Raw genomic sequence first — 23000 nt, 5'->3', positions numbered from 1 at the left:
TTTGATGGATCAATACCAAATTAATATTTTATTAAATAAAATTTTACAATCTTAATCTCTGATAAGTAAATACTACCATATTATTGTTACACTGCCATCAAAATAAAAATATATTTTTTATGTAACCAAATAAGATTTTAAATCCTCAGCATGATGGAGTACACCACCACCACCAAATGAGCTGACCTTTATACAGTAGCCACAGACATATCCAAATCCATTGTGACAACCAAAATGAACATTTATAAGATATATGCCTCACTTTTAGGAGCAAAGAGAAAGTTAAGGCTAATACTATTCCCCAAAAACATAAGAAAAGCAATAGAAAGTGCATGGCATTACATATGCAAATGACTAATGAATCACCTCACTTCAGATATTGAAAGTAATACATGATATAGTTATTTTGGGACAATCCACAATAACAACACAACCTAATCTCTGGTACATCTGAAAGAACAAATCTTAGTACAACAACATGCTATCTTTCGTTTTTGTAGAGATATAACTAGGCCTATTTGGCACATGGGTTGCGCAAATCTGAACAGTTCAGAATGTATCCCCCCGACAAAATTACATCTCAATCAAACCCAAAGAAACGAAATCTACATGGCACACGGAACTAAACTCAAAACTCCAAAGCTTGACACAAGAACCATTATTTTGAATATTCTGGATCTGGATCTTCTTTTTTTTCTGATTCCTCCCAGGTTAGCTGTATAAAATTAACTAACCAATACAATGTACGAGATATGAAAAACTCAAAGCCGTCCACCTCACTCACAAGATGGTTCACCTATCGGTAATCTTAGAACTCGAAAGTATGTAGCAAATATCACCTTAGGTAGCAATTCCTGCAACAAAAAGTTAAATATCAGGAAACAATTATCTTTTACAAAGGAAATCAAATAGATTTCTATCATGCAAAACTTGGAAGGAAGACTTTGATCCCGTAAGTGCATATCTGGAAAAACATGCAGGCTATACCTTTAGCTCTCTGCCAATATATCTTTAACATATTAGAATTTTATGAGAAAGAGGCAATATAATGTGAATAAGTATCATAGAGACAAGATAAGAAGAAGAACAAAAATAAATTTGAAAATATCTGCTTGCACACCTATATGAACCACTGAAGATTTCTTCCATCTAGATAGTAGATACTGTATCCATACCCTCAGTACGGAATAAGAAATACAGCTATCATATGGTGAAACATATGATGGTTGACTCTTTATTATTTGTTGTTTTTTGCAAAACAAGTCAAATTTAATTAACCCAAAATATGATGATAAACTTCCAGGAAGCAGAAACAAAACAAATTATCCCTCCTAGTGTTTATGAACAGACTATCTGATGCACAAACCACCCATATATTATTATGGCATCAATGCTGAACCTTCATAGGGGGAAATTTATCCAAACATTATTTCTCAGAAGAAGTTAGAACTACATCAGAAGCACACTTAACAACAAGATCCCGATCAATATGAACTGTTAGTCCATGCTCTGAAGTTGTATTCAGTCATCAATATAGACATGAAGTCCAACAAATATAAATAAATTCTGAAGCAAGGTCAAGCATGAAGATACTAGTGCGGATAAACCTACAATTCATCTGGAGTACACAATGAGAATATAGGTTAAGTGACTTGATAAACAAAAAGGTAGAAAGATATGGATTACTAGCCATTTTGATGAGGTTTGTCATGATGCTAATTTGGTGAGCAATTGAATCTAATTGGGGTAGGTTGAGAGTTTTAATGCATAGGTTCTTGATTATTGTCATATGGATTCATTGAGATTTAAGCGAAGCTATGTTCTCAGCTACAGGAAGAATGCCTAGAATGCAAAGGATATATACCTTGGTTTGAGAAACTAAGAAACTGTACTTCATTACGGAAATTCTATTCTGTGCTAACGAACCGTTTACTAAAAGAATAAATTTACTTAATGATGCATTTAGGTTGCTTACCTTCAGGCCTCTGTTGCATGCACTAGGGAAGTAGTTCAATTATTACAGCCAATACTAGTCTAAAGTTCGAGATGCTCATCTTTCCATATATACACAAGCACTCGCAGGCTGTAGAATCCATGCCAAATGAAGTGCAGGCTACTGGTGCAAAAACAACTAAATCATCTTGTGCTGTTGAAACCTAAAGTTTTGGTAGCATGTACACTTAGTTTACACTTAACAGTATCATAGTAAGAAAATTATCATCATCCTATGAAACCACATGAAACTAGCAAGATGTGCTTAATTAAATTCAAAAGCCTTGTCAGAGAGTCCATATACTGTTTGTGTTTAGCTCGAAGATTATGCAGCTCATGCCTTTGTTTCTTCATCTGATGGTAGAAGGGTTCAAACTGTTCACCTAAACTTATTCATTAAGCAAATTTAGGTATCTATTTCGTTATACTCTGTGTAGCAGACCTTAGATAACGCAAACAGCAAAACAATGAAACAAATTGAAATAAAATTTAAATTTGTGTGCAAACTCATGTTTCATGTTCTATAATTGAAAGCACCCTGCAGATTGTCAGACCAGACCTTGGTCCCATAAATTATATTTCCGCATTGACAACCCAACTCTAATGTTTCAAAGTGCAAGTATAAAATGAATCTCAGAGAAAAAGTTGAAAATATTATAACAAACGAGCTAGCATATATATTAACTTGCATAACGGTTCTTAACTACCATATGAGTTGGCCAGACATGTTGGAATCTGTAAGGTACATATCCAGAGTAGAAAGCTTCCAGGACACTATAGTCATTCTTGTATACAATGAATTAAGAGGTTAACTAAATATGGTCAGAGAATTTCAGATCTCAAAATATACAGCAAAGAGAAAGATACATGTATCTGTGGGAGAAGAAATAAATGTCCATCCATCTACAGTGAGGTCGAGTGGATTTTTGGGTGTGTTTATGTACAAGGGTCTTCAACTTGATATCAAGCAAACTGTTAAGACTAATACAACTACGTACAGAATTACCAAAACTTCATCAGTTTCTTCTTTATTTTCCTTTTTGTTTTTTGGGAAAAAGTTGCCAATATTGTGAACCTCTCATTCCCAGCCTTTAATGGTCTCTGTCCAGGGTTACACAAGCTCCTTAATTGTCATTTTCAAGATCAATGCAATAAAAAAATGAGATAAGACCATCCAAACCATTGCAAACCAGCAGAATTTTGTCTCTTTTACAAAGTCCAAAAATTGCTTTCAATTTCTCGTAGTGGACTACAGTAATTCTTGTTAGATCTCCATCTCTTCTTTTTTCTAAGAAGTAAGGCACCTAGAATATTTGTTGTTTATGATTCAGATAATATGTTTCACACTCCAAGACTGAAGCAGACTGAGTTAGTGAAGTTGAACCACTATGAAATTGATAAAATTCAAGTATAATTACAGAGTTCAGTGCAAATATCTAATGCAAAGTATTAATAATTTTTCAACTGTTTCATCATTTTTCAGAACTTTACTGATATTAGCATTTACAGAGCCAAATTCTGAGGTTCAGCCATTCATTTGAGATGTGTGAGGTTCATTCATGTTTGTTAGAGATCTTACTGACCCTTCTCTATACAAAATTTAGAGAATCCTTTTATAATGATTAATGATGACTATTATGTAGGTTAAAATTCCTATAATCTTGCAGCCAGGGAACCACCATAATTGCTGTTTGCCATCCTTCACCATTTTCTTGAAAAGCTTAAAGAAACCAGGTAATCCTAATTTTTATTGAAACTGAATTGTTATCGGGTTTAGTATGGGTGCACCTAATCAAGGAGGTGTTGTTCATCAAAGGATGATAACACAACCGATGGTTGGGCTGGCATAACATTTGCAATAATGAAAGCCAAAAATAGCAAATTGTGATAGAATTTCCTTGATACAAAGTGGAAAAGTTAAGTTAAAAATGGTATTCTTCCACACTCCTTTGATGGAGCAGCTTAAACCTTTCTTGGTTGCAGAAAGCTCGGATAAGGAGAAGGTACTGTATCTCCTGTGTGCTTCAAACTTCAAAGTAATGTGTATGATTGTTAGAAATAAGAAAAGATGAGGCATGAGGAAGATTCTGAACCACTTATCTGCAATGTGTTCAAGAAAGTGTTTTCTAAGGAAAGATGCTTCCCTTATAATGAACAACAATATCAGCTTAAAACAAAAAATCCATATAGCAAAGGAAAAAAATGTGAAGGACTAGTCAATCTTGCCCCTAGCCTTTCTAGTACTGAGGAGAGAATGCAAAAGATTCTATACAGGATTGAGTTTATGGCAGCATTTCAGTCCATAGTTTGCTTTTAAATATGATCAGGACCCTTTCTTTGGAAAGTGCAACCAAGTTGTTCTGAGCTAAGAGGTAACTAAAACAAAACAAGAGATTCAAGTGGATAAAGTCCTTAGACAACCACAACTTTGAGTATTTAAGCATAATTTCAGGATCTCAAAGGGCATGAAGGAATTTCAAACATGGACTTAAAAGTCTCTATGGCACTCCATCTGTGCAAGGAATAGAACAACATCATGATCATGTGAAATGCACTAGGTCCAATAGAAGACTTCTTGTGAATGCTGATAAATGATTTCTGGTGCTTATTCTAAATGTGGTCAGTGGGGTTAAAAAAAATATGGTCGGCGATAATCAAACAGATCTTCAGAAGAATCGGAAGTATCAGACAGTGCAAGCACTGCAACTTAACTAGGAAACTCAGGCCCATACACCCCAATCCATACAAGGTCAAGCACCCCTGCTGAACACAAGAGGCAGATGAAACAATCAAGGCGAAGCGCATGTTGTAGACAGAATAGTCAGGTTTCTAATTGTAGTAGTGAGTGACATTTTTCAGTTTTTCCCATACATGTTCATGTTTTGACAAATCCTATTGCTCTCTTGCATTTCATTCTACTTTCATTTACTAGTACAAATTACCTTCTAACACTTTGGAGCTTTAGTTGTGTAAAAAATCTGTGGGGATATGGTTGCTGCCAATGATGTTTCAAATTCTTATTCTACCAAGCAGATGGTCTTGAATGTTAGCAGAATTGTCTGTCATGAGCATATATAACTTTGACATAATAAAAGGAAGGATTTGTTGACAGCCCAGTAAGGGCCATGCCCAGTATTTGAATTCAGTAATGATTGTTGGTGAGAATAAAACTACTGATGTAAAATGCTGATTCTGTATGTAAGATGACGGAAACAATAAAAGTTTAGCATGTAATGTTTGGTATGTGCATTATATAAGCATACATTTAAAATATATTCATCCTCAAAAAGTAAGAAGCATTATCTTTCTCAAACATTGCAATGAAGAGAATGTCTATGCACACAATACATGGAATTTTATAGGATGATTAAAGCATAAAAGGTGAAACTTTGAGGGTTGACCACAAAACTTAGATGACTTATGGATGCAATGATACATAAAAGTGTTTATTCATTCGTGGATTTATGGATCCGATTGATGCATGAAAATGTTCATTCATATTGGCATCTAAAAGTAGCTTATTCAGGTTTCATACTTACATGCATGCTCATGCCTGTAATTTTCTTCTTCAAGGCTAACAAGAAGACATATATAATCTATATTTGGATAAAGTTAAAGAAACTGCTTACCTCTATTTGGTTGTCTATTGGTAACATTATAATTGCCCGCATAATCAGCAGAGCCCTTGCCTATGATATCTGAAGGCATATTACCAAGCCCATATTCAAATGGACCAGTACCCTCAAGTTCTGAAGATGATGATCGCCAAGTAGGATCACCATAAACTGAACTGCCACCGTACAGCTCCGCATAATTTCCTTCAAATTCACCAGTTGATGCAGCAAAGGAAGTTTTAGCAGATATAGTACCACCTTCTCTCCCAAAATTGCCAGCACCAAGATCGAAATCACTATCATCATCTCCATAACTGAGATTCCCACTAACATAACTGGAAGTGCTTTCCCCAGCCCGAGCTGAGATAGGAGGAGCACTTCCCCAGTTCGAAGTCCTATTGGCAAAGCCGCCAAGGCTACCATTCCCAAAGGCCATATAGTCATTGTAACTTGCATTATTCATAGTATAGCTAAGACCTCTACCACCCCAAGCATTCCGAACCATTGAGCTGAAATCAGAGCTAGTATTTGTACTACTCCCACCATAACCATTAGGACTAGTGTATCTAGTGGAGTTCCCAGTGTAATATGGGCTTAAACCACCCCCATATCCAATATTGTTGCTAAAACTTGAATTCCCTCCAAGGTTTGGTATCATACTAGGTTCAAAATTCATCTTCATTCCAAAGCCAGGACCAAATGAAGAGAAACCATTCCTTGCACTACTAGAAAGTCCTAATCGACTATCCGTCCTCATTCCGTAGCCACCAATCAAGCTTGGATTGTATCCCTGAGTATATCCATTCAGAAAGCTGTTCACTCTATTCAGACCGGAGTTATATCCGCCAATAGGGGAGCGCATGTTAGGCCCTGGGGAGAGTTCTCTGGGAACAGCTCTCTTGACCTCTACCATCTTGCCATTCAGCTCATGGAAGCTTTTAAATAGCACCTTATCCACAGCATCCTCTGAGTCGTAGGTGATGAAACCAAATCCCCTGGGCCTACGGGTGTTGTGATCATACATCACCACAACATCAGTGACTGTCCCAAACTGATCAAAGTACTTCTTGAAGTCACCCTCTGTAATGGTGGATGGCAGGCCTCCCACAAAAATCTTCTTAGTGCGGCCGTTACCAGGAGAAGCATGCACGTTGCTGTTGTTTCTATAGAGGATCTGTTGGTCGTCCTTGGGAACAGCTTTCTTCGCCTCAACCTGAGCAATTGATCGATTCGATATAACAGTTTCATGAACGAATTGCCGATCATCGAGAATTGTCTAAAACTAAATGCCATCAACATTGTCCAGAATCAAAATCACGAGTTATAATTTGCAATGCTGAGCGTAAAGATTTTAAAGCATGTTCAGAGAGCAGAAGAGAAAAGGCTGGACATTTACCATCCGTCCATCGATCACATGCTTTTCCATGACAACCTGCTCGGCGACGGTCGGGTCTGAGAACACAACGAATCCGAAACCGCGAGCGCGGCCAGTGGTCCGGTCCTTCATGATCACGGCCTCCACCACCTCTCCGTAGTTCCTGAAGTACTCCCGCAGGCGCTCCTCGTTGGTGTCCCAGGAAATCCCACCGACGAACAGCTTTCCAAGATCCGACCGCATTCTGTTTTCTGCAAATTAAGCATCCTTGACTTCCCGTTGCCACAATCATAATCAGATGAAGCCGAATTCCAACAATTCAAGACAGATACAACCCCCCAGACAAAAAAAAAAAAATCACGCTTTACCAATCAAACGGAATGAATGATGGAAAAGAAAAGAAATCAATTTTGAAGAATCGATGCAAATAGTTATGATTGACTTCAGAGAACAACTCGAACATTCCTTTTTGAGTCCTCCAAAATGTTTGATAGCTCGGGCGATCAGAAATGACGTAGATCCGATGGGAATAAGAAAGCCATCACAGGAGCACGCGATTCGATGCTCAACCGAATCGGACAAACCGAAAAAGGAATCCGACACCACAATCGAGACCAGGAAGATAAAATCGGGCAAAATCAACGGGATTCGCGGCCCTTCAAATGGGGCCAAAGCAAAACCAAATCAGAAATCACAAGTAAGACGGCACCTACGGAGGGTCTCACCGATCCGAAGCGTGCGCCGGGAGCGAAGACGAGAAGAGCAATCGGGGCGATTCTAAGATCTGCGAGGCGGCATCAGAGAAACAACAACAACAACAACAACAACAAACTCTTATCTTCCTCTTCCTCTCTCTTTTTCCTTTCGATCGACAAACATACAAACAAAAATTAAAAATAATAATAATAATAATAAAAAGGGAATGGAAGGAGCGAAGACGAACGAACGTGGCCTTTCCTACATCAAAAACATATCCATTAATCTATCCTATCAGCCTCCTATGCGAAGAAAGAGGGAGGATGGAGGGATGCATAAATAGGCGAGAGAAAGGGGTGTGTGGGTGGGGAGATCTCCCTCGGCTGTCGTGTGGTGCGGTATGGTAAGAAATGGCGAGGAAAGCTGGTGAGACCCCATCGCCGCTGCGTTGGATTTCGAATGGTTTACGCTCGAATTAGTAAGCGAAAGCGTTGTCATGTTCGGTTCGCGAGCCCGCGCCGAACCGATCCCAACCCCGCGCAAACCCAACCGCCGGTGCGCGCCACATATTTGCAGGTATTCTTCCAATTGGGCCTTTTTTCCTACAAAAAGACCCCCAAAATATATATATATATATATATTTATTTATTTATTTATTTTTCCCTTTTTGAAATCAAAATATGAGATTTCCATTTCCATTTCCATTTCCATTGTAGATGTAACTATGGATGAATGATTAATGGTGTGTAGGAGGAGAGAAGGAAAATTTCCATATCTTTTGTACCATCAATCCTTCATAATAATCAATAAAGTGTGTAAATTGTATGTATATATTTTTTTAAAATTTCTAAAATCCTCAAAAACTCATCCTTACAAATATAAATATTATATATAAATAATTATTACATCAACGTCAAAATAATAGTGTCAAAAAAGAATATCTTGGTTTCAATAGTTAACTATGTTGAGAACACTATAAAAGGTTAATAAGATAATTCTTATGATTTTTTTTTTGTTACATACAATATTAATAAACATATAAGATAATTTTTAAAATAAAAAAAATATTCTCGAAGATAGCATGTGATTTTAGATAATTCTTAAATCACTCTTTATAGGAATATACATATAATTTTATTTATTGAGTTCAACATATTATTTCTTAAAATATAAAATAAATATGACGATCTACCTTATAGTCATTGATTCGAGAGGAGAAGAGGAAAAAGGAAGAAGGTTAAATAGGGTATACCAATATAATCGATTTAACTTAGAAAATAGATTGAACCATACTACTATGCAAATCGAACGCGAATATGAATTGTTTTATTGAAAGGGAAAAATAGTATTTAGGATATTCGAGAAAAAATAGGAGCACTAAATTGGAAATTGAAAAAGGGGGCATCATCTCTAAAAAGAGAATTTTTTTTAATGAAAATCAGTCATTTTATTTCATATATTTATAATATTTTATTTTATTAATATATTTAGTAAATTCAAATTATCTATATATACTTTGAAAGTTTAGAAACCACATGTTGGTCCCAATATTTATAAATATACACACATATACAATAGATATATGTTCAATAGGAATTCTCTTTTACTATAAAAAATATAGTTCATCTCAAACATCACATCATCCACCAATTAGGTTACTTTAAAGATTTTTTGTATAAAAATAAATTTTAATTACATTAAATAAGATACAGAATGCTCAAATATTGATTTATATTATAGAATTATCATTCGGGCAAAAATACATTAACTAATCGATCGATCGGATGTCTCAACGCTCAAGATTTAAAAAAATAAATTTTAATTATATTAAATAAGATAAATAATTTTTAAATATGAACTTAAATACATTATCGAATGTCTCGAAAGTGAAAAAAAAAAAAAAGGATTAATGTGTAGATAGTTATATATGCGAAGTTATGTGTATTAGTCACATGTAAACACACCATACCAAACAATGTTCCTTATAGATTTCACATTAAATAAAATAATAAAAAAAAATTGTGACAATATATCAAATTATAGGAATCTAAATAGTGCTCCATCTCTCTATCCAAAATAGGTTTTTCCAATACCATAACTTTCCTAATGAATCCAATCCAAATCGAACTCATCATCTATTTCAATATAAATTCTCATATTAGTAATAATTATTATTTTAAATCAAATATGCTTAATTAAATATGAATCACCAACAAAGCCCGAATTCAATCATGAATTAAATGGTTTTTACCATTTAAACTATATATATATATATATATTAAAGTCTATTGAAATTATATTTAAATTGCTGTCCAATACACCCATCTCTCGTCGCCCATTTCTTCCCATAGGAGAGACAGAAGGGAGAGAGCTTTGGCTCAGTTCGAGAACCTCTCTCCTAGAACGACTCGGTTTCTGGACTCGCGCCGCGTTCTACCTGTAATCTCTCTTATTTCATCTCTGATTTGGCTCTTTTCTTCTATGGGATTCTTGATTGACGCCGTCGGAGATTCTGCAGTCCTTTCTTTTTGCAATTACGATTCAAAGGTGCGGTTTTTCTTGTAGTGAGCATAGGAAGGAAAGAAAGTATCGGGAAGGAAATAAAAACGTTAACTTTATTTTTCCTTTTTGGTGGGATTGATTGGCAATCAAAGAATTTATAAGGACTTGTTTGCGTTGCGCTCGAATCAGTCTCTTTGGTGGTCTATCGTTGGTTGCATTCACGCGGATGAAATTTCGAAGCACATCCTTTGGATTTCTTTGTTACTGGTTATTTTTCTCGTCTGTTTGATTTTTTTCTTTTGGCAGAAGTTGAAGTTAATAGCTCATTTTCGTAGTAAGTTTATCTTGCGAAGATTGGAGTTTGAAATGCGTCCGAGCAGAAGTTATCTCTTTTTCTAAGATTTTGTTGAACTTTAATGCTGATAAAGGAACCATCTTTGTTTGTTAGATTCCACAAGGTAGTAAATTTAAGCGCAGAATTCTTGAAGATTACACAGAGGAGGAAGGATTGGTGGGCTGTTCGGTCGTTGGAAGGATAACATGGAAGAGCGTGAACATGCTCCTTGGAGATTTAGCTGTTTCGAATTCTTGACTCATCTCCTTGAAAGTAAGGTAAGTTTCATGTAATTCCTTCAGAATAACTTCTTTGGGAGTGAGAAAAGAATGACTTTTTTGCTCTCTTGCTCATGTCTTCTTCTCATGAAAAATTACACTGCCTGTTTCACACAAAAAATTGTTTTTATGAACTTCTTCGACTAATTGAAAACTATGTAAATAAACCATTTGGCTGCAAAAAAAAGTCATAATTAGGTATCTGAACTATGATTTCTTTACCGGTAAAACTTGAAGATGCACACGGTGGCCTAATCTTTATCTATTTGCACTTTCTTGACATTCTATGTCCTCAGGGGCCTATTATGAAAAAGATAATTTGATTAACTTATGCATAGGGATTTTCCAGGGTTATATGCTTCATCTATAAAAATCTATAATTTAATGTGATAAGTATGACGAAAAAGATAGATCATGGGCTTAAAGTGAGCTTAGTAAATAATATTTTTATATACCAACACCATACATCATCGCAAAGCATCATCAAGGTTATGTGAATTTGGATAGATTGCATAGTCGATAATTTGGTGCCTCCCTTTCTCCTTTCCCTTGCATCCTCTATTCTACTTGTCCTCCTTACCATCTATCTCCACTTCTCGTCTCGTCGTTGTTGGTCTGTGACTCTGAAACTTAAAGGAGCATGAAGCCTAGAAATCATGTGGGTTTGACCAGTTTGGCTAATTCTGCAGTCGGGATTGCTTGGTTCTGAGAAATCGGGCTTATCATTATCGATCTGGCCAATCTTGACATGGAAATTTTTGGTCCTAGGTTAGATTATCTAATCTGGAAACTGAATACTGACTTGTAAATTCAAGTCAGGCTTTCTTGTTAAGCAATCAATAAAATTCTAATCAATCTCAACTATTGCTAAAAATAGCACTCGCAAATTGAGTTCTACGCATATGTTTGTTTGCCATGAGTTTATGTTCCTAGATTCTGAGTTCTGGTGAAATGTGTTGTTTTTTATAAGATTAGTTGAATTCGATCATGCAGGTTGCGTATGTTTGACCCAAATCATGGGGTTTAGGTTGGAAGCAGGAAGTTAGGAGTGACTGGCTTAATTGTGTTGGACCAATGTAACTCAACTTCTTGTATGTTATTTAACTGATACCAAATTCTGATAGATGCATTGGTAAAATTCTACAGAATTGACTTTGGTCTTTCCTCAGTTGAAAGTAATGTCCTTGGATCTGAACAATGTTTAATAGTTTCGAGCATTGAGCTCTCTTGGTCTCCTACTTTTAGCCAAATCCAGCTTTATGATCAAACAAAAACCTCACTACATATCTTGATCAGCGTGGTAGCAGTTTAATTATTCAGGCTCTTACTAATCAATATGACTAACTAGAATCTATTATCCAATAACAATACGAAAATTCTCCACCACTGTACAGTCACTGTGAGAGTGAACATGTTCATTTTGAAGATGTGCTCAACCAATTTCTCATCTGGAGCTCATTTACTGGCTTATGTTTTAATAGTGTTTCTTTTTTAAGAGACTTTTCTTTGTTACATTGTGCTTTTTGACTAGGAAATATTAGAAATTAGTGCAACATTTCTTGATATCACTCCCAATTTTCAGTAACATCACCTCTGGTTGAAGTTACTACTTTTCTTGTTTGAACAAATTGATGTGAAGATTATCTGCCTAGTATTAATCAAGGGAGAGATTATACTGATGGCCAATTTGTTTGGTAAATTAATCTGTAACTTACATATGTATTTTATGCAGCGTCATCCACGATTCCGGCAGATTGAACATATTTCTCCTTCAGATGAGCAGGGGACTACCACTCTAGCTTCTACATCATCGGTGCAAACCGATACCAGAAATGATACAGATCTTTCTTCTCCAAGGCCATTGTCACATACCGATCCTGGATGCTCTCACTCACAGTGCCAAAATGATGGATTTGTGTTACGGCGTGCCAGGGGTCCGATACCTCTTCATGAAAAATCCCAATTACTCAGATATGATTTTCATATGAACACAGAATTAATGGAGAATTTAAATGAATCCAAGTATGAAGGAGGATCCATGATGTCATCTCCGGAGAGTTCATCGAAGCAGCCATTATCAGAAATGACAACTGGAATAACATATCTGCATTCAGAATCTGAGGATGAAGATGTGTGTCCAATATGCCTTGAGGGTACGTTGAATGGAAATGTATAGATATATTAATGACTGTTTAGCTATTTTGTCATGAGTTCTTGAGATCTTCTATTTCTTATCGATAAGGCCCTACGAATTTATATTGCTTAGGACCAGCTGGTCACATAAATTTTGCATATATTAGTGCTGCAAATTGGAAGTTGATCATAGGTACAATTAGATTATATTTTCATAGACAAATTTGGATTTGCAATTGAGCAAGAACAATCAAGTTCTTGCAGGAAGTAAGATATTATAATCTTCATCCTTATCATTCTCTACTTGTACAGGTGAGGCTACATGCATTGTTCCTTCCCATACCTTGCATTAGCAGTAGCTTCGCACACTGGACTGTCTTTTTTAGTCTACTTGTACATGGCCAGCTTCTTTTTTCACTTTTGAGCTTCAACTGATTATATTCTCCTTGTATAGTATTGCTTAATTCAACAGATTTATGATGATTATATTGTAAGGTTCAGCAGATTGTGTTAAAAGGAAAGAAAACAATCATGAGTTTCATTTTCAGCCATCGAACTGTCCAAATACCAAAATTGACAAATTATTAGGCTTCACTTGGATTTCACTTCTTGTTGTGCTTGGTTTATATTTTTTTTTGCAGAGTACACATATGAAAAATCCAAGAATTACTTTGAAGTGCACTCACATTTACCACCAAAACTGACAAATTATTAGGCTCCACCCGGATTTCACTTCTTGTTGTCCTTGTTTTATTTTTTTTTTTTTGCAGAGTACACATATGAAAATCCAAGGATTCCTTTGAAGTGCACTCACATTTACCACCTTAGCTGTATATATGAATGGTTGGAGAGAAGTGAATCCTGTCCAATCTGCAGCAAGGTAACAACCCTTCTTCCAAGTGCTACTGTAATTATTGTTTATTTCAACTAAGTTTGTTCATCCAGTCCATCTCAATTGTCTATCTCTATCTTATAAATTCAGTTTCTAATTTCAATTAGTATATAGCATAGTGGTTTTTGGTAGATTTGGCAGAATTAAGTAGGAAAAAAAAGTGCAGAATACAGCTTAGCTTGTGATTGTATACTAGAACCTTTCTAAGTTCTTACATACCAGAGGAGTCATTGCCTGCAGACTAGTAGCTATAGGATTTTGTAATGGCGGAAGGGCATTACAGTTCGGCTACTTTGCTAGCACTAGAATTATAACTTCAACTAACTGGCCTGGCATGTCTCATTCATCAATTCTTCCTGGTATCTCCTTTAAGAAATCAAGGAGACCTTTCAGTGGCATCACTGATGTCATTCGGTGACAGACAAACTATGGTCATTATAAAGTAGAACACAATTGATGCAGATTATAGCACCTTTTTATTTCTCATAACAATTATGGACATGGCACTATTTAGGGAGAAGAAAAGAATGATCACCAAAATGATTTCGTTCATGGAACTTATACATTTAGAACAGTTCAAGAATGATACATTAACAGTGATTTTCGACATATGTCCAACCTCCAAATATGAATCAAGGTGTGGCAATTCAGATTACAGGTTTGAGAGGAGAGAAGGGTGATGCTGATCTGTAAGATGCTGGTGTTGAGACATTTGAGGTCAAACAACTTATTACAACTACAAAAGTTCAAAAATGATTGAAGAAATAAAACAAGGACTCATTATAAAGTATGTTAACTTCTCAGTGATGCTTTTTAATTCTGAGTGATGGGCGTCTCAGAAATGAGAATATATAGAATGTTTGGATATTTATGAACAATTAGATATTATATATGAAGATTAAATAAAGAAAAATCACTGAAGATATGGTATCTTCTGTGTCTCAAGAAGATTTATAAATCTTATAGTTAGAAAATGTGAAACAATTAGTATCATCTCAATTAGTTAGGACAATGTGACCTGTTATTGATGTTGTGACAGATAGAGTAACATCTGACAATGTAGCTGAAATCTATATTGGACACGCCTTATTCTAATTTCTGTCCTTTTCTTTGGCTTTTTTTTGTAGATGGTGCAATTTAACGAAGAAACGTGAATCCCGATTCCCTCAATGGAAGCTGCAACGTTCACGTAGATGTGATCAACGTTTAAATGAAAGATCAAAGATAGACAACACTTCGTCTCATTTTAATTTTGTTGTTTCTTTCTTCTGAGAAAGAAAAAGTGGATTTAACGTGCTTTTATTCCGTCAACATGAGATTAAAATGCTTGTTTTATTTTGTATTTTTTTTTCAAGTTACTTAATTCAGAAAGGAAAATTGGGCCTTAGACATGCTTGCATGGATAATTTGCAGTATTAATGTTGAATCTTAAGACTTATATCAGTCTATTACTCAATATATAGTTTCGTATAAACAATTTTCTTCCAAGGCCCAAATTCTTCTCTATTAGAAAGAATAAATAAAAAAATTCCTTCTTTCATTGTCAAATATAGGGAAATACGTTATTTTAAGCTCATGTTGATCCATCCTGGATCACCAATAGTTTCTGTAACTCATGATCAGCCTATCTGGATCATCGTGAGTAATGACACCTTTTATTGTATTAAATATGATTTGAAATCTTGATACTTCGGTAGACAAGAAGAAGAAGAAGAAGAAGAGGAACAGAAGATAGAAAGGAATTTGATTTTAGATGTTAATCGGATAAAATTCTCTGATTCAAGATCAGGCCGATTGGTGCATACTGATGCCATCGCTATTTAGAACAATGATAACAAATATTATAAATGATATTTAACTGACCATGTTGCAATAATTAATTATGTATATTATAAACGGATCCGAGATTATTAGTTTGCTTGTATTTCGTTTCTGATTTCATCAGTTTCAAGAATTGACTTCTTAATGAATAAAAAAAGCAACAATCAAACTGAACAAGTTCATACCTCACAAGTCTTTCTTGATCTTGTCTGATTCAAATCTGCACATACCGTAACATCTTTTCTCATTAACTGCGCCAACACGTATTGTATTGTGGTAAAGCACCATGTCCGTCGCTTGTGAATCTACCATCACCTGTCTGACATCGGATACAACACTTCACTTTGAACTTTTTCCGGTAATAAATATTTTTGCTAATTAGCAAGTCATAGAATGTAAAATAATAACAATAAATAATGAAACTGTAGCCTAAATTGCCATTGCAAATATGGCAGCTGCAAATATCCCAACCTTTGCCTTTTACACAAGAATGCCATGGAGCCTAGCATCCCTGATAATATGGCGACATCAAAGGCATGCATCATCTTATTATTACATAAATGATGCTTATTGGCTACTTCTGCATACACGAGAAAACAACATCAAGGCTGATGTTACTCAACTCTGCTAAATACTTGATGTGATTAGAAGACAAACACAAACATTTTAAGTGAAGCCCATGTCAGGCTGTTTATGGTGGCCATATATATTCCTGTACATCTGCAAGAGTGAGAGCACGGGAGTTGGATGCACGAGACACACTTATATGATTGCATAACCATCTTGTCCTAGGATTCTCTGATTGATAATGTACGACTAGGACACCTAAGAATAATATATACTGACCATATTCAGGTGCATGCTTGTGGAAGAAGTAGCCTAACACCATCGTCGGACCATTCACAACTTACAGCTTCAGGTTGCACATGGAAGTTAACCATTCGGATGGCCAAGCATCCATTGGCGGCAACAAGCTGCTGGTGTTTCGTACCTGGGTTTGTGCTGCTGCTTCGCTATCCACTGATCCCCTTCCGCGGAAAGTTCTGCATCATGGATGTAGTGATCGGTGACAAAAAGTCTCAGAGCAATTAAGAAAGGCAAATCCGTGCCTTCAGGAGGTACCCGATGCTTAGAATAGGGTTGGATTCAGCTATCAATCCAGCTATCGGAAATGAGGACGGTGAAGAGGAGCTTGATGGGAGCTGGTTTTGCTGTTGCCTCTGTGCTTGGTGGGACGGAGCCATGAGCTTCTGCTTCTCCATCAGCTGCTTCAGACGATAATATAGATGAATGCATTATCACTTGGAAATTTTATTCACACGGAAGAGATGATAACAGTAGCTGACCTCCTCCTCCAATATCTTGTTTTGCTCCCGCAGTGACTTCTCCTGTGCACAAGAACGTGTCAGTAGGGAAAAAACAAAAAAAACCATGGATCATGCACAAGCCCAAACGATAGAGTAGAAATAACAAACAACCATCTCAAATAGCCGTTCATAGGCAACCATTTTTCTATATTTTTGTAACTTTCCAAAAAAAAAAAAAAATATATATATATATATATATATATATATATATATATATATATATATATATATATCTTCATCACTTGATACTTTGCTCTTTACCTTTGGAATGACTTGTTACTAGCATTGTTTGTAATTATAGGGGTAAGCTATCTGGCTTCCATGTCAATTTCTCCCAAGTTGTTACAATGATGTGAAAGTTAATCCTTTGTGTAGCATTCCCTATTTGGCTTAAGATAGATCTTTTTTTGCTTTGACAAGCACTTGCTACAGTTGATTTGTTACGACATAGTTTTCCTCTAGGATAAGCAATAAGAATGATTTTTTAAATCTAACGAAAATGACTTTAGCATAATAATATGAAACTGCATGTCACTGTGAAAGGAATTTATTGATTTTGTGCTGCTTCAGCCCTTGCTTCCAAAGATAGGATGGAAGAAACCGTAAAGGTATTCAACATAAAAGTTGAGTACCATAAAGGTATTTAACCTTCATATGATGTTATGTATTCCGCACAGTATGAAAATTTTTCATTGCATGTGGATGATGGTTCCAAAATCATAATACAATTCATTCCAAAAAGTTATTAGCATGTTGCTTTTCATCAAAAAGCAGTGAACATCTTTTATAAGCTAACACAAAATCTGGCATATGATGATTGTTCTAATGAAAATTCAAGCATGGATACTGTTGCTGATCACCACTGAACTCTTTGTAATATATGGGAGAAACTAAATGTACTAAATGCTTTTTAAAGATAGCTAATGCATCATGCAACAAATACAATTCAGCAATAATGAGTTCCATTCACACTCTCTTAGAACTTTCGGAGATTACCTTTCTTTGGAGCTCAGCTACAAAGTCGAGCATTATTTGTGTCTGAACAAGGAAGAAGCTCTGTGAGCAACTGTGAGCATTGTGCATCGTCCCTGCAGAAAATATTGCTTGCCTATTCTGTTTTGAATAATGAGCTTTATTACCTTTCTTGATCTAATTTGCTTCATAGAAGTTTCAAGCTGATGTTCTAATTGTTGGAGTTCTTTGACGGTCAATGAGTCAAGTTGTTCTCCCATGAGATGCCTGAAATCAGGATATCAGCATGTCCTCGTGCATTCAACTCAAAGACTGAGCAAAGTTTGTTACCTTTGGCTTCTATGCAAAACCTCAAACTTAGCCTTAAGTTTGGCATATTCTCTGTACCAGTTGCCCTACCGTACCATTAAGCAAAAGATCAGTCACAGATTTTGTTATCACAATGAATATTTAGTAGCATGGACAAATACATATTTTGTTTACATTATATATAACTGAAACCAAATGTCAGTTTTGTGTTACACATATTTCAAAAACAGTAACCACCTTGTTCCTGCCTCAATAATATCATTTGAAAAATCGGCAAAAGAGCTTGACCTTCATTTCATTAGCAATCAATGTTCGATGAAGCAGCAATGCTGTTGATCATTTGATAAGATGAGGATAAATCCTTAACCAACTACCTCATAAGATTCAACAATAAAACTTCTCAAGTGACCCACGCTTTCATCAATAACCTTAAATCATCTAGATTTCTTTAGTCGATCTTGAAGAAAGCTCCTTGCACTATTATAGAAAGCAAATAAATATATATTGTTGAGACTCTCCTATCGAGAAAGAAAGACATGGACGTAAAGCAACATCCAAAGGAGAATAAGCATTACCAACCTCAACCACCATCTCGTGGAGGAAGATTCTCTAAGAAACCTACACCCAAGAATGGATTTTACTCTCTTTCAACACATTTGAGACAAAGATCTTCCTTCAGATCAAAGAAAGAAAACTTCAAAAAGAACCTCGTTGAAGTCCATGCCAATAAGATAATATAAATATAAATTAAAGAACATAATAACACTTTGAAAAGTATATTCAAAAGCAACACTATCCTTCTTTCCAATCTTAGAATCCCATTAAAATATAAATCGATATAATCATCTATAGACCAACCTTGAGAGGGACAATTCTTCTACCAAAAAGGCATATACTCGAGGTAACATTGAAAAAAAGACATCGACTCAACAAAGGCCCATAAAAAACTTTAACATAGGAGGTCAGATACCCTGACCTAATGTCATAGTCATGTCGATCTAAATCCTAAACATTTTGTTGAAAAGGATAATGATTGATACATATAACTTGGCCTACATCATTTATCTTATTATCTTTCATAAGACGAGCTTGATTGACAACTATGTTAATCCAATGATAAATTTTGATATGATTCACTTGTAATTCCATCTCCTACTCGGGATGGTGGATCTATATGCCATATTCGGAATTACATTTTCGATTGTGGTCAATATCCTTTTGGTTTATAACATAACGTTGAATAGATATTAGGTTTAGGTTTCAATCTATCACATGTCCCTAAAAAGATCCCAAAAGTCATAGAATCGAGAACTAAAAAACAATCCATGTGGCTGGATGTCAGTCTCGTTATCGAAGAAGCCAACACCAGCTACCAATAGCTTGATCCTCGAGATGAGACCAAAACCTTTCCCCTCTCATCCCAAGTCGAAAAATCACCAACATAAGTATCATCTAATCAACCCCTTCCCCTGACTAAGACTATCAAAATAGGTTCCACACTGCCTGATTAACAAAAATATTTATGCCTCTTGCACATGATACATTTTCTCAGGAGAAAAGAGCAACTAAGACGCTTCACGCAACTAAAGCATCCTATTGTATTATGTGTTCGCTTATGACAAAAGACGTTCACAGCACCCAACGCAACCCACAGCTTGCTTCTTATATGCAATGCATTCTCAAGGATAAAAAAAAAAAAATCATCATCTGAGGTATCACTTTATCATTTTTGAAATAAGCAATAATGATTAAGGTCTCCAGATGAACTTTATGCTCTCATACAGACAAAGCCTTACTCCAAGCACAATGGGGAATGATATGATTATTATTTTTTATCAGCACTCAAACACATGGAGCTAGACTCAAGTGTCTTTTATATATTGACAAACGATTGCGTACTTTAGGTATAGCGCTCTGAGAGAGAAACTCTAATATTTCCATTTTATTTAGCATTTTCTGCTTTTCTTTTTCCTTTTTTACATTAGAAGATTTTGGTCCGAAGGTTCACGGTCAGAATTTGCAAAAGCTTCATGTGTTAGAATATATACTATTGAACACTTCTGTAAAAAAGAGGGTTGAGTTTTTGTCACATTATTTGTACTATAAAGCGAGGAAACTGTGAGCTATCATATTCGAAATAATCCTACTGTAATAGCAGCACTAGTATTAAACTAAAAACATCATAAACAACGCAGAAGAAAGCATAATGCTTAGCATACTATCAATAAGTGCCCAGAATCAGGCACAAAATTTGGATTAGATGTGTATTGTCAGCTGTAGGATGCATATGAGTTTGTCATCCTCGCACCTGAGGTCCAGTATCTGAGCAAGCAATTGCCTTTTCAGCGTAGCAGTAACGTTCGTAACGTTCAAGGATCTTTTCCATGCTGCATAACAAACAATATTATTATTCCTCAAGGATCTTTTCCAAAGTGCATCAAGCATGAATTTAGGTAGTTTATCTTTTCCAGGAAGGAACGCCAATAAAATTTTGTAGACAATCTATGTATTCGATTTTTCATATGCGGAGATAATCATTAAAATTTTAAAAAATTGGAATAAATTTCCAATTTCAACTGCTGGAGACGTGTTGTGAATTAGAGGATAATAACATTGAAGGAAAAAAACATAATGCACAAGTATGCAGTTTCATCCATCGATGAGACTTTAAAGGTGCATATCTTCTTTTGTTTTACCCTCGCCTCCTGGTAGATTTGGCAGTAAATATCTGAAATTATTCACAATATCCTCATAGACAATCATTAAGTCAAGTCATACATATATAAACCATCCTGAGAGCAATCATCTAGGAAATGGAAAAGGAAGGCCCTAATAAAAGATGTATATAAAATGCACCAAGGGCATGGTTAGGTCAATGGGTTACATTTATGTGTTCGTAGGGTTTGGAACCTGCACTAGATTTCTGACCATCTGAAGTAGCTTCAAAGTAAACTAGCGTCATAGTTTAAACTTCATCTTTCCATACTAAGAAAAGATTTGCCATTCATATAGAAGGAATGGCAAAACAATATAATTAATAATCTATTAATGCCTAAGAGGTGATGTGGCTATACATGTAACATTCATCTTAGGGACTTGTACCAGAAGGGTACGCTACACAACCCGTGTCCGCGAGAGAGATTAGTTGAAGCTTCAAGAAGCCTTTTCTTCGAGGGTAAAACAAAACAATAAGTACAAGATTACATACTACAAGTTACTGAGACTTAATTATTTTCAACTATCTGTAAACAGATAATGATACTTATAGGAGCAAGAAAAAGAATAAGAACACCAAGGAATAGAAACCCTAGAACCGCTTGAACAAGGCAGGAGACTGATCTGAGGACTCACTAGGAATCAGCTTCATAATGAATTGCAGTAAATCTAATTGACAGCCGTAATCGCCATCCGATCAACTCTCTAATTGTGGTCGCACTCTCCCCGAAACAGGAAAGAACAAACCAAGGGTTACGAGTACCGATTTAGTTCATGTTCCTCATCAAACCATAGCAGTATGGTTCAAGAACATGGAACGGACTGGATGGCGTGGTGTTCACATAAGCTGAATCTAAATCCTCACTCATTTTTCATCCGATGTTGCTTCAAAATCTTTAGGAGATGCAACTTATGTTGTAGCATCGGCAACGATTACAGGAAACGAAGCACTCCAGAATCGAACTCGGAAAACTAAGAAGAGGCGATAGGAGAAAGTGCAAGGGGAGAGGAGGCGCACCAGGAGTTGCTGGCGTACTCATAGAGCTTGCCCTCGGCGGAGAAAATGATGAGGGCGACCTCGGCATCGCAGAGGACGGAGATCTCGTGGGCCTTCTTCAGCAGCCCCGATCGGCGCTTGGAGAAGGTCACCTGGCGGTTGATCTTGTTCTCGATCCGCTTCAGCTGCACTCTCCCCCTCCCCATCTCGCTCTCGATCGATCGACCCAAAAAGATCGAGTGAGAGGGATGGCGAGTACTCGACGAGGAAGGAAGCGGTTTTATGGAAACCGGTGGTAAAGAGCGTGCCACGTTGTCGGGTTCCAATTGGTTGCATCGTTTCGACTCGTTCTAGTTTGTTCGTGTGCGTCGTGAGAGACACAAGTGGGTCACGACTTGGGGCGAGAAGTGTGGGAAGAGACGGCCTATCTTGTCTCACATCGTACCGGATCCTCGTCTTTACCGTACGATCGCCAACAAATATAGTATTCCTTCGACACGCAACAGGAAAATTTCTCAACGCTCAGCTGTTAGACGGACACAGTCACCCCTGAAAGCTGTCAGGGATTATGTCAACTCTCTCACACGCTTCTTAAAATGGATGACGTGGATTTTATTATTTTATTTTTATTGATCCCAGACTTAGTAACCATCTTAAATGGGACTTGAATATTTTTTATTAATTTTAAAATATATGAAATATGTATTCGAGGTAGGTTTGGGTTTTGATTGGAATTTTTTCATATATTTGATTTTTTTTATTAAGTTAATTTGAGTTGAAGTATTTAGAATGAATTAAGCGAGGAAAAAAAAAATAATCTTCCGATAATGGTGAGCATTGAATGCTCCTTAAGTTGTAACACAATAAATTTTAAGTTCAATCTTATTAATTTTTAAAAGAATAGTTTGTATCTTCAGATAATTATGAAAGTTTTAAAATTATCAAAGTATAATACATTATAAATTTAATTTATATTATAATTTATGTTTGACTTTTAGTAAAT

At 35.9% G+C, this 23000-nt stretch overlaps 3 protein-coding genes across 7 annotated transcripts; 1 reads left to right on the top strand and 2 right to left on the bottom strand.

Annotated features, from left to right (window-relative positions):
- Positions 1 to 351: 351 nt before the first annotated feature.
- Positions 352 to 8136, bottom strand: LOC135606796 (heterogeneous nuclear ribonucleoprotein 1-like). Of its 3 annotated transcripts, none has more exons than XM_065098047.1 (4): positions 7695 to 8136; positions 7003 to 7232; positions 5622 to 6819; positions 352 to 854 (listed from the first exon to the last, which is right to left on the bottom strand). In XM_065098047.1, exons 2-4 carry the CDS (start codon positions 7222 to 7224, stop codon positions 841 to 843), a joined length of 1434 nt encoding a protein of 477 aa, XP_064954119.1. In that variant the 5' UTR covers positions 7225 to 7232; positions 7695 to 8136; the 3' UTR covers positions 352 to 840. The 3 variants fall into 3 exon arrangements, with proteins under 3 accessions (XP_064954119.1, XP_064954120.1, XP_064954118.1); XM_065098048.1 differs by having other exon boundaries at positions 7003 to 7225; positions 7707 to 8136; XM_065098046.1 differs by having other exon boundaries at positions 7707 to 8135.
- Positions 8137 to 10000: 1864 nt separating this feature from the next.
- Positions 10001 to 15804, top strand: LOC135606794 (E3 ubiquitin-protein ligase At3g02290-like). The gene is made up of 5 exons (XM_065098038.1): positions 10001 to 10116; positions 10628 to 10791; positions 12524 to 12944; positions 13695 to 13804; positions 14944 to 15804. The coding sequence occupies exons 2-5, from the start codon at positions 10720 to 10722 to the stop codon at positions 14968 to 14970; spliced, it is 630 nt and encodes a 209-aa protein (XP_064954110.1). The 5' UTR covers positions 10001 to 10116; positions 10628 to 10719; the 3' UTR covers positions 14971 to 15804.
- Positions 15805 to 15939: 135 nt separating this feature from the next.
- On the bottom strand, positions 15940 to 22256 carry LOC103977134 (truncated transcription factor CAULIFLOWER A-like). 3 transcript variants are annotated; one of them, XR_010484965.1, is made up of 9 exons: positions 22019 to 22256; positions 20594 to 20672; positions 18307 to 18371; positions 18144 to 18243; positions 18001 to 18042; positions 16984 to 17025; positions 16760 to 16902; positions 16484 to 16680; positions 15940 to 15956 (listed from the first exon to the last, which is right to left on the bottom strand). XR_010484965.1 is itself a non-coding variant. In XM_065098037.1 (8 exons), the coding sequence occupies exons 1-8, from the start codon at positions 22201 to 22203 to the stop codon at positions 16545 to 16547; spliced, it is 792 nt and encodes a 263-aa protein (XP_064954109.1). In that variant the 5' UTR covers positions 22204 to 22256; the 3' UTR covers positions 16052 to 16544. The 3 variants fall into 3 exon arrangements, 1 of the variants encoding a protein (XP_064954109.1); XR_010484964.1 differs by lacking the exon at positions 15940 to 15956 and adding an exon at positions 16052 to 16357; XM_065098037.1 differs by lacking the exon at positions 15940 to 15956 and having other exon boundaries at positions 16052 to 16680.
- Positions 22257 to 23000: the final 744 nt, after the last annotated feature.

Source organism: Musa acuminata, chromosome BXJ2-3 (assembly GCF_036884655.1).
Source record: "Musa acuminata AAA Group cultivar baxijiao chromosome BXJ2-3, Cavendish_Baxijiao_AAA, whole genome shotgun sequence".
NCBI classification, from domain to species: domain Eukaryota; kingdom Viridiplantae; phylum Streptophyta; class Magnoliopsida; order Zingiberales; family Musaceae; genus Musa; species Musa acuminata.
Note: the sequence above shows the minus strand (reverse complement) of the source record. Positions and strands in the feature narration are given on the sequence as shown.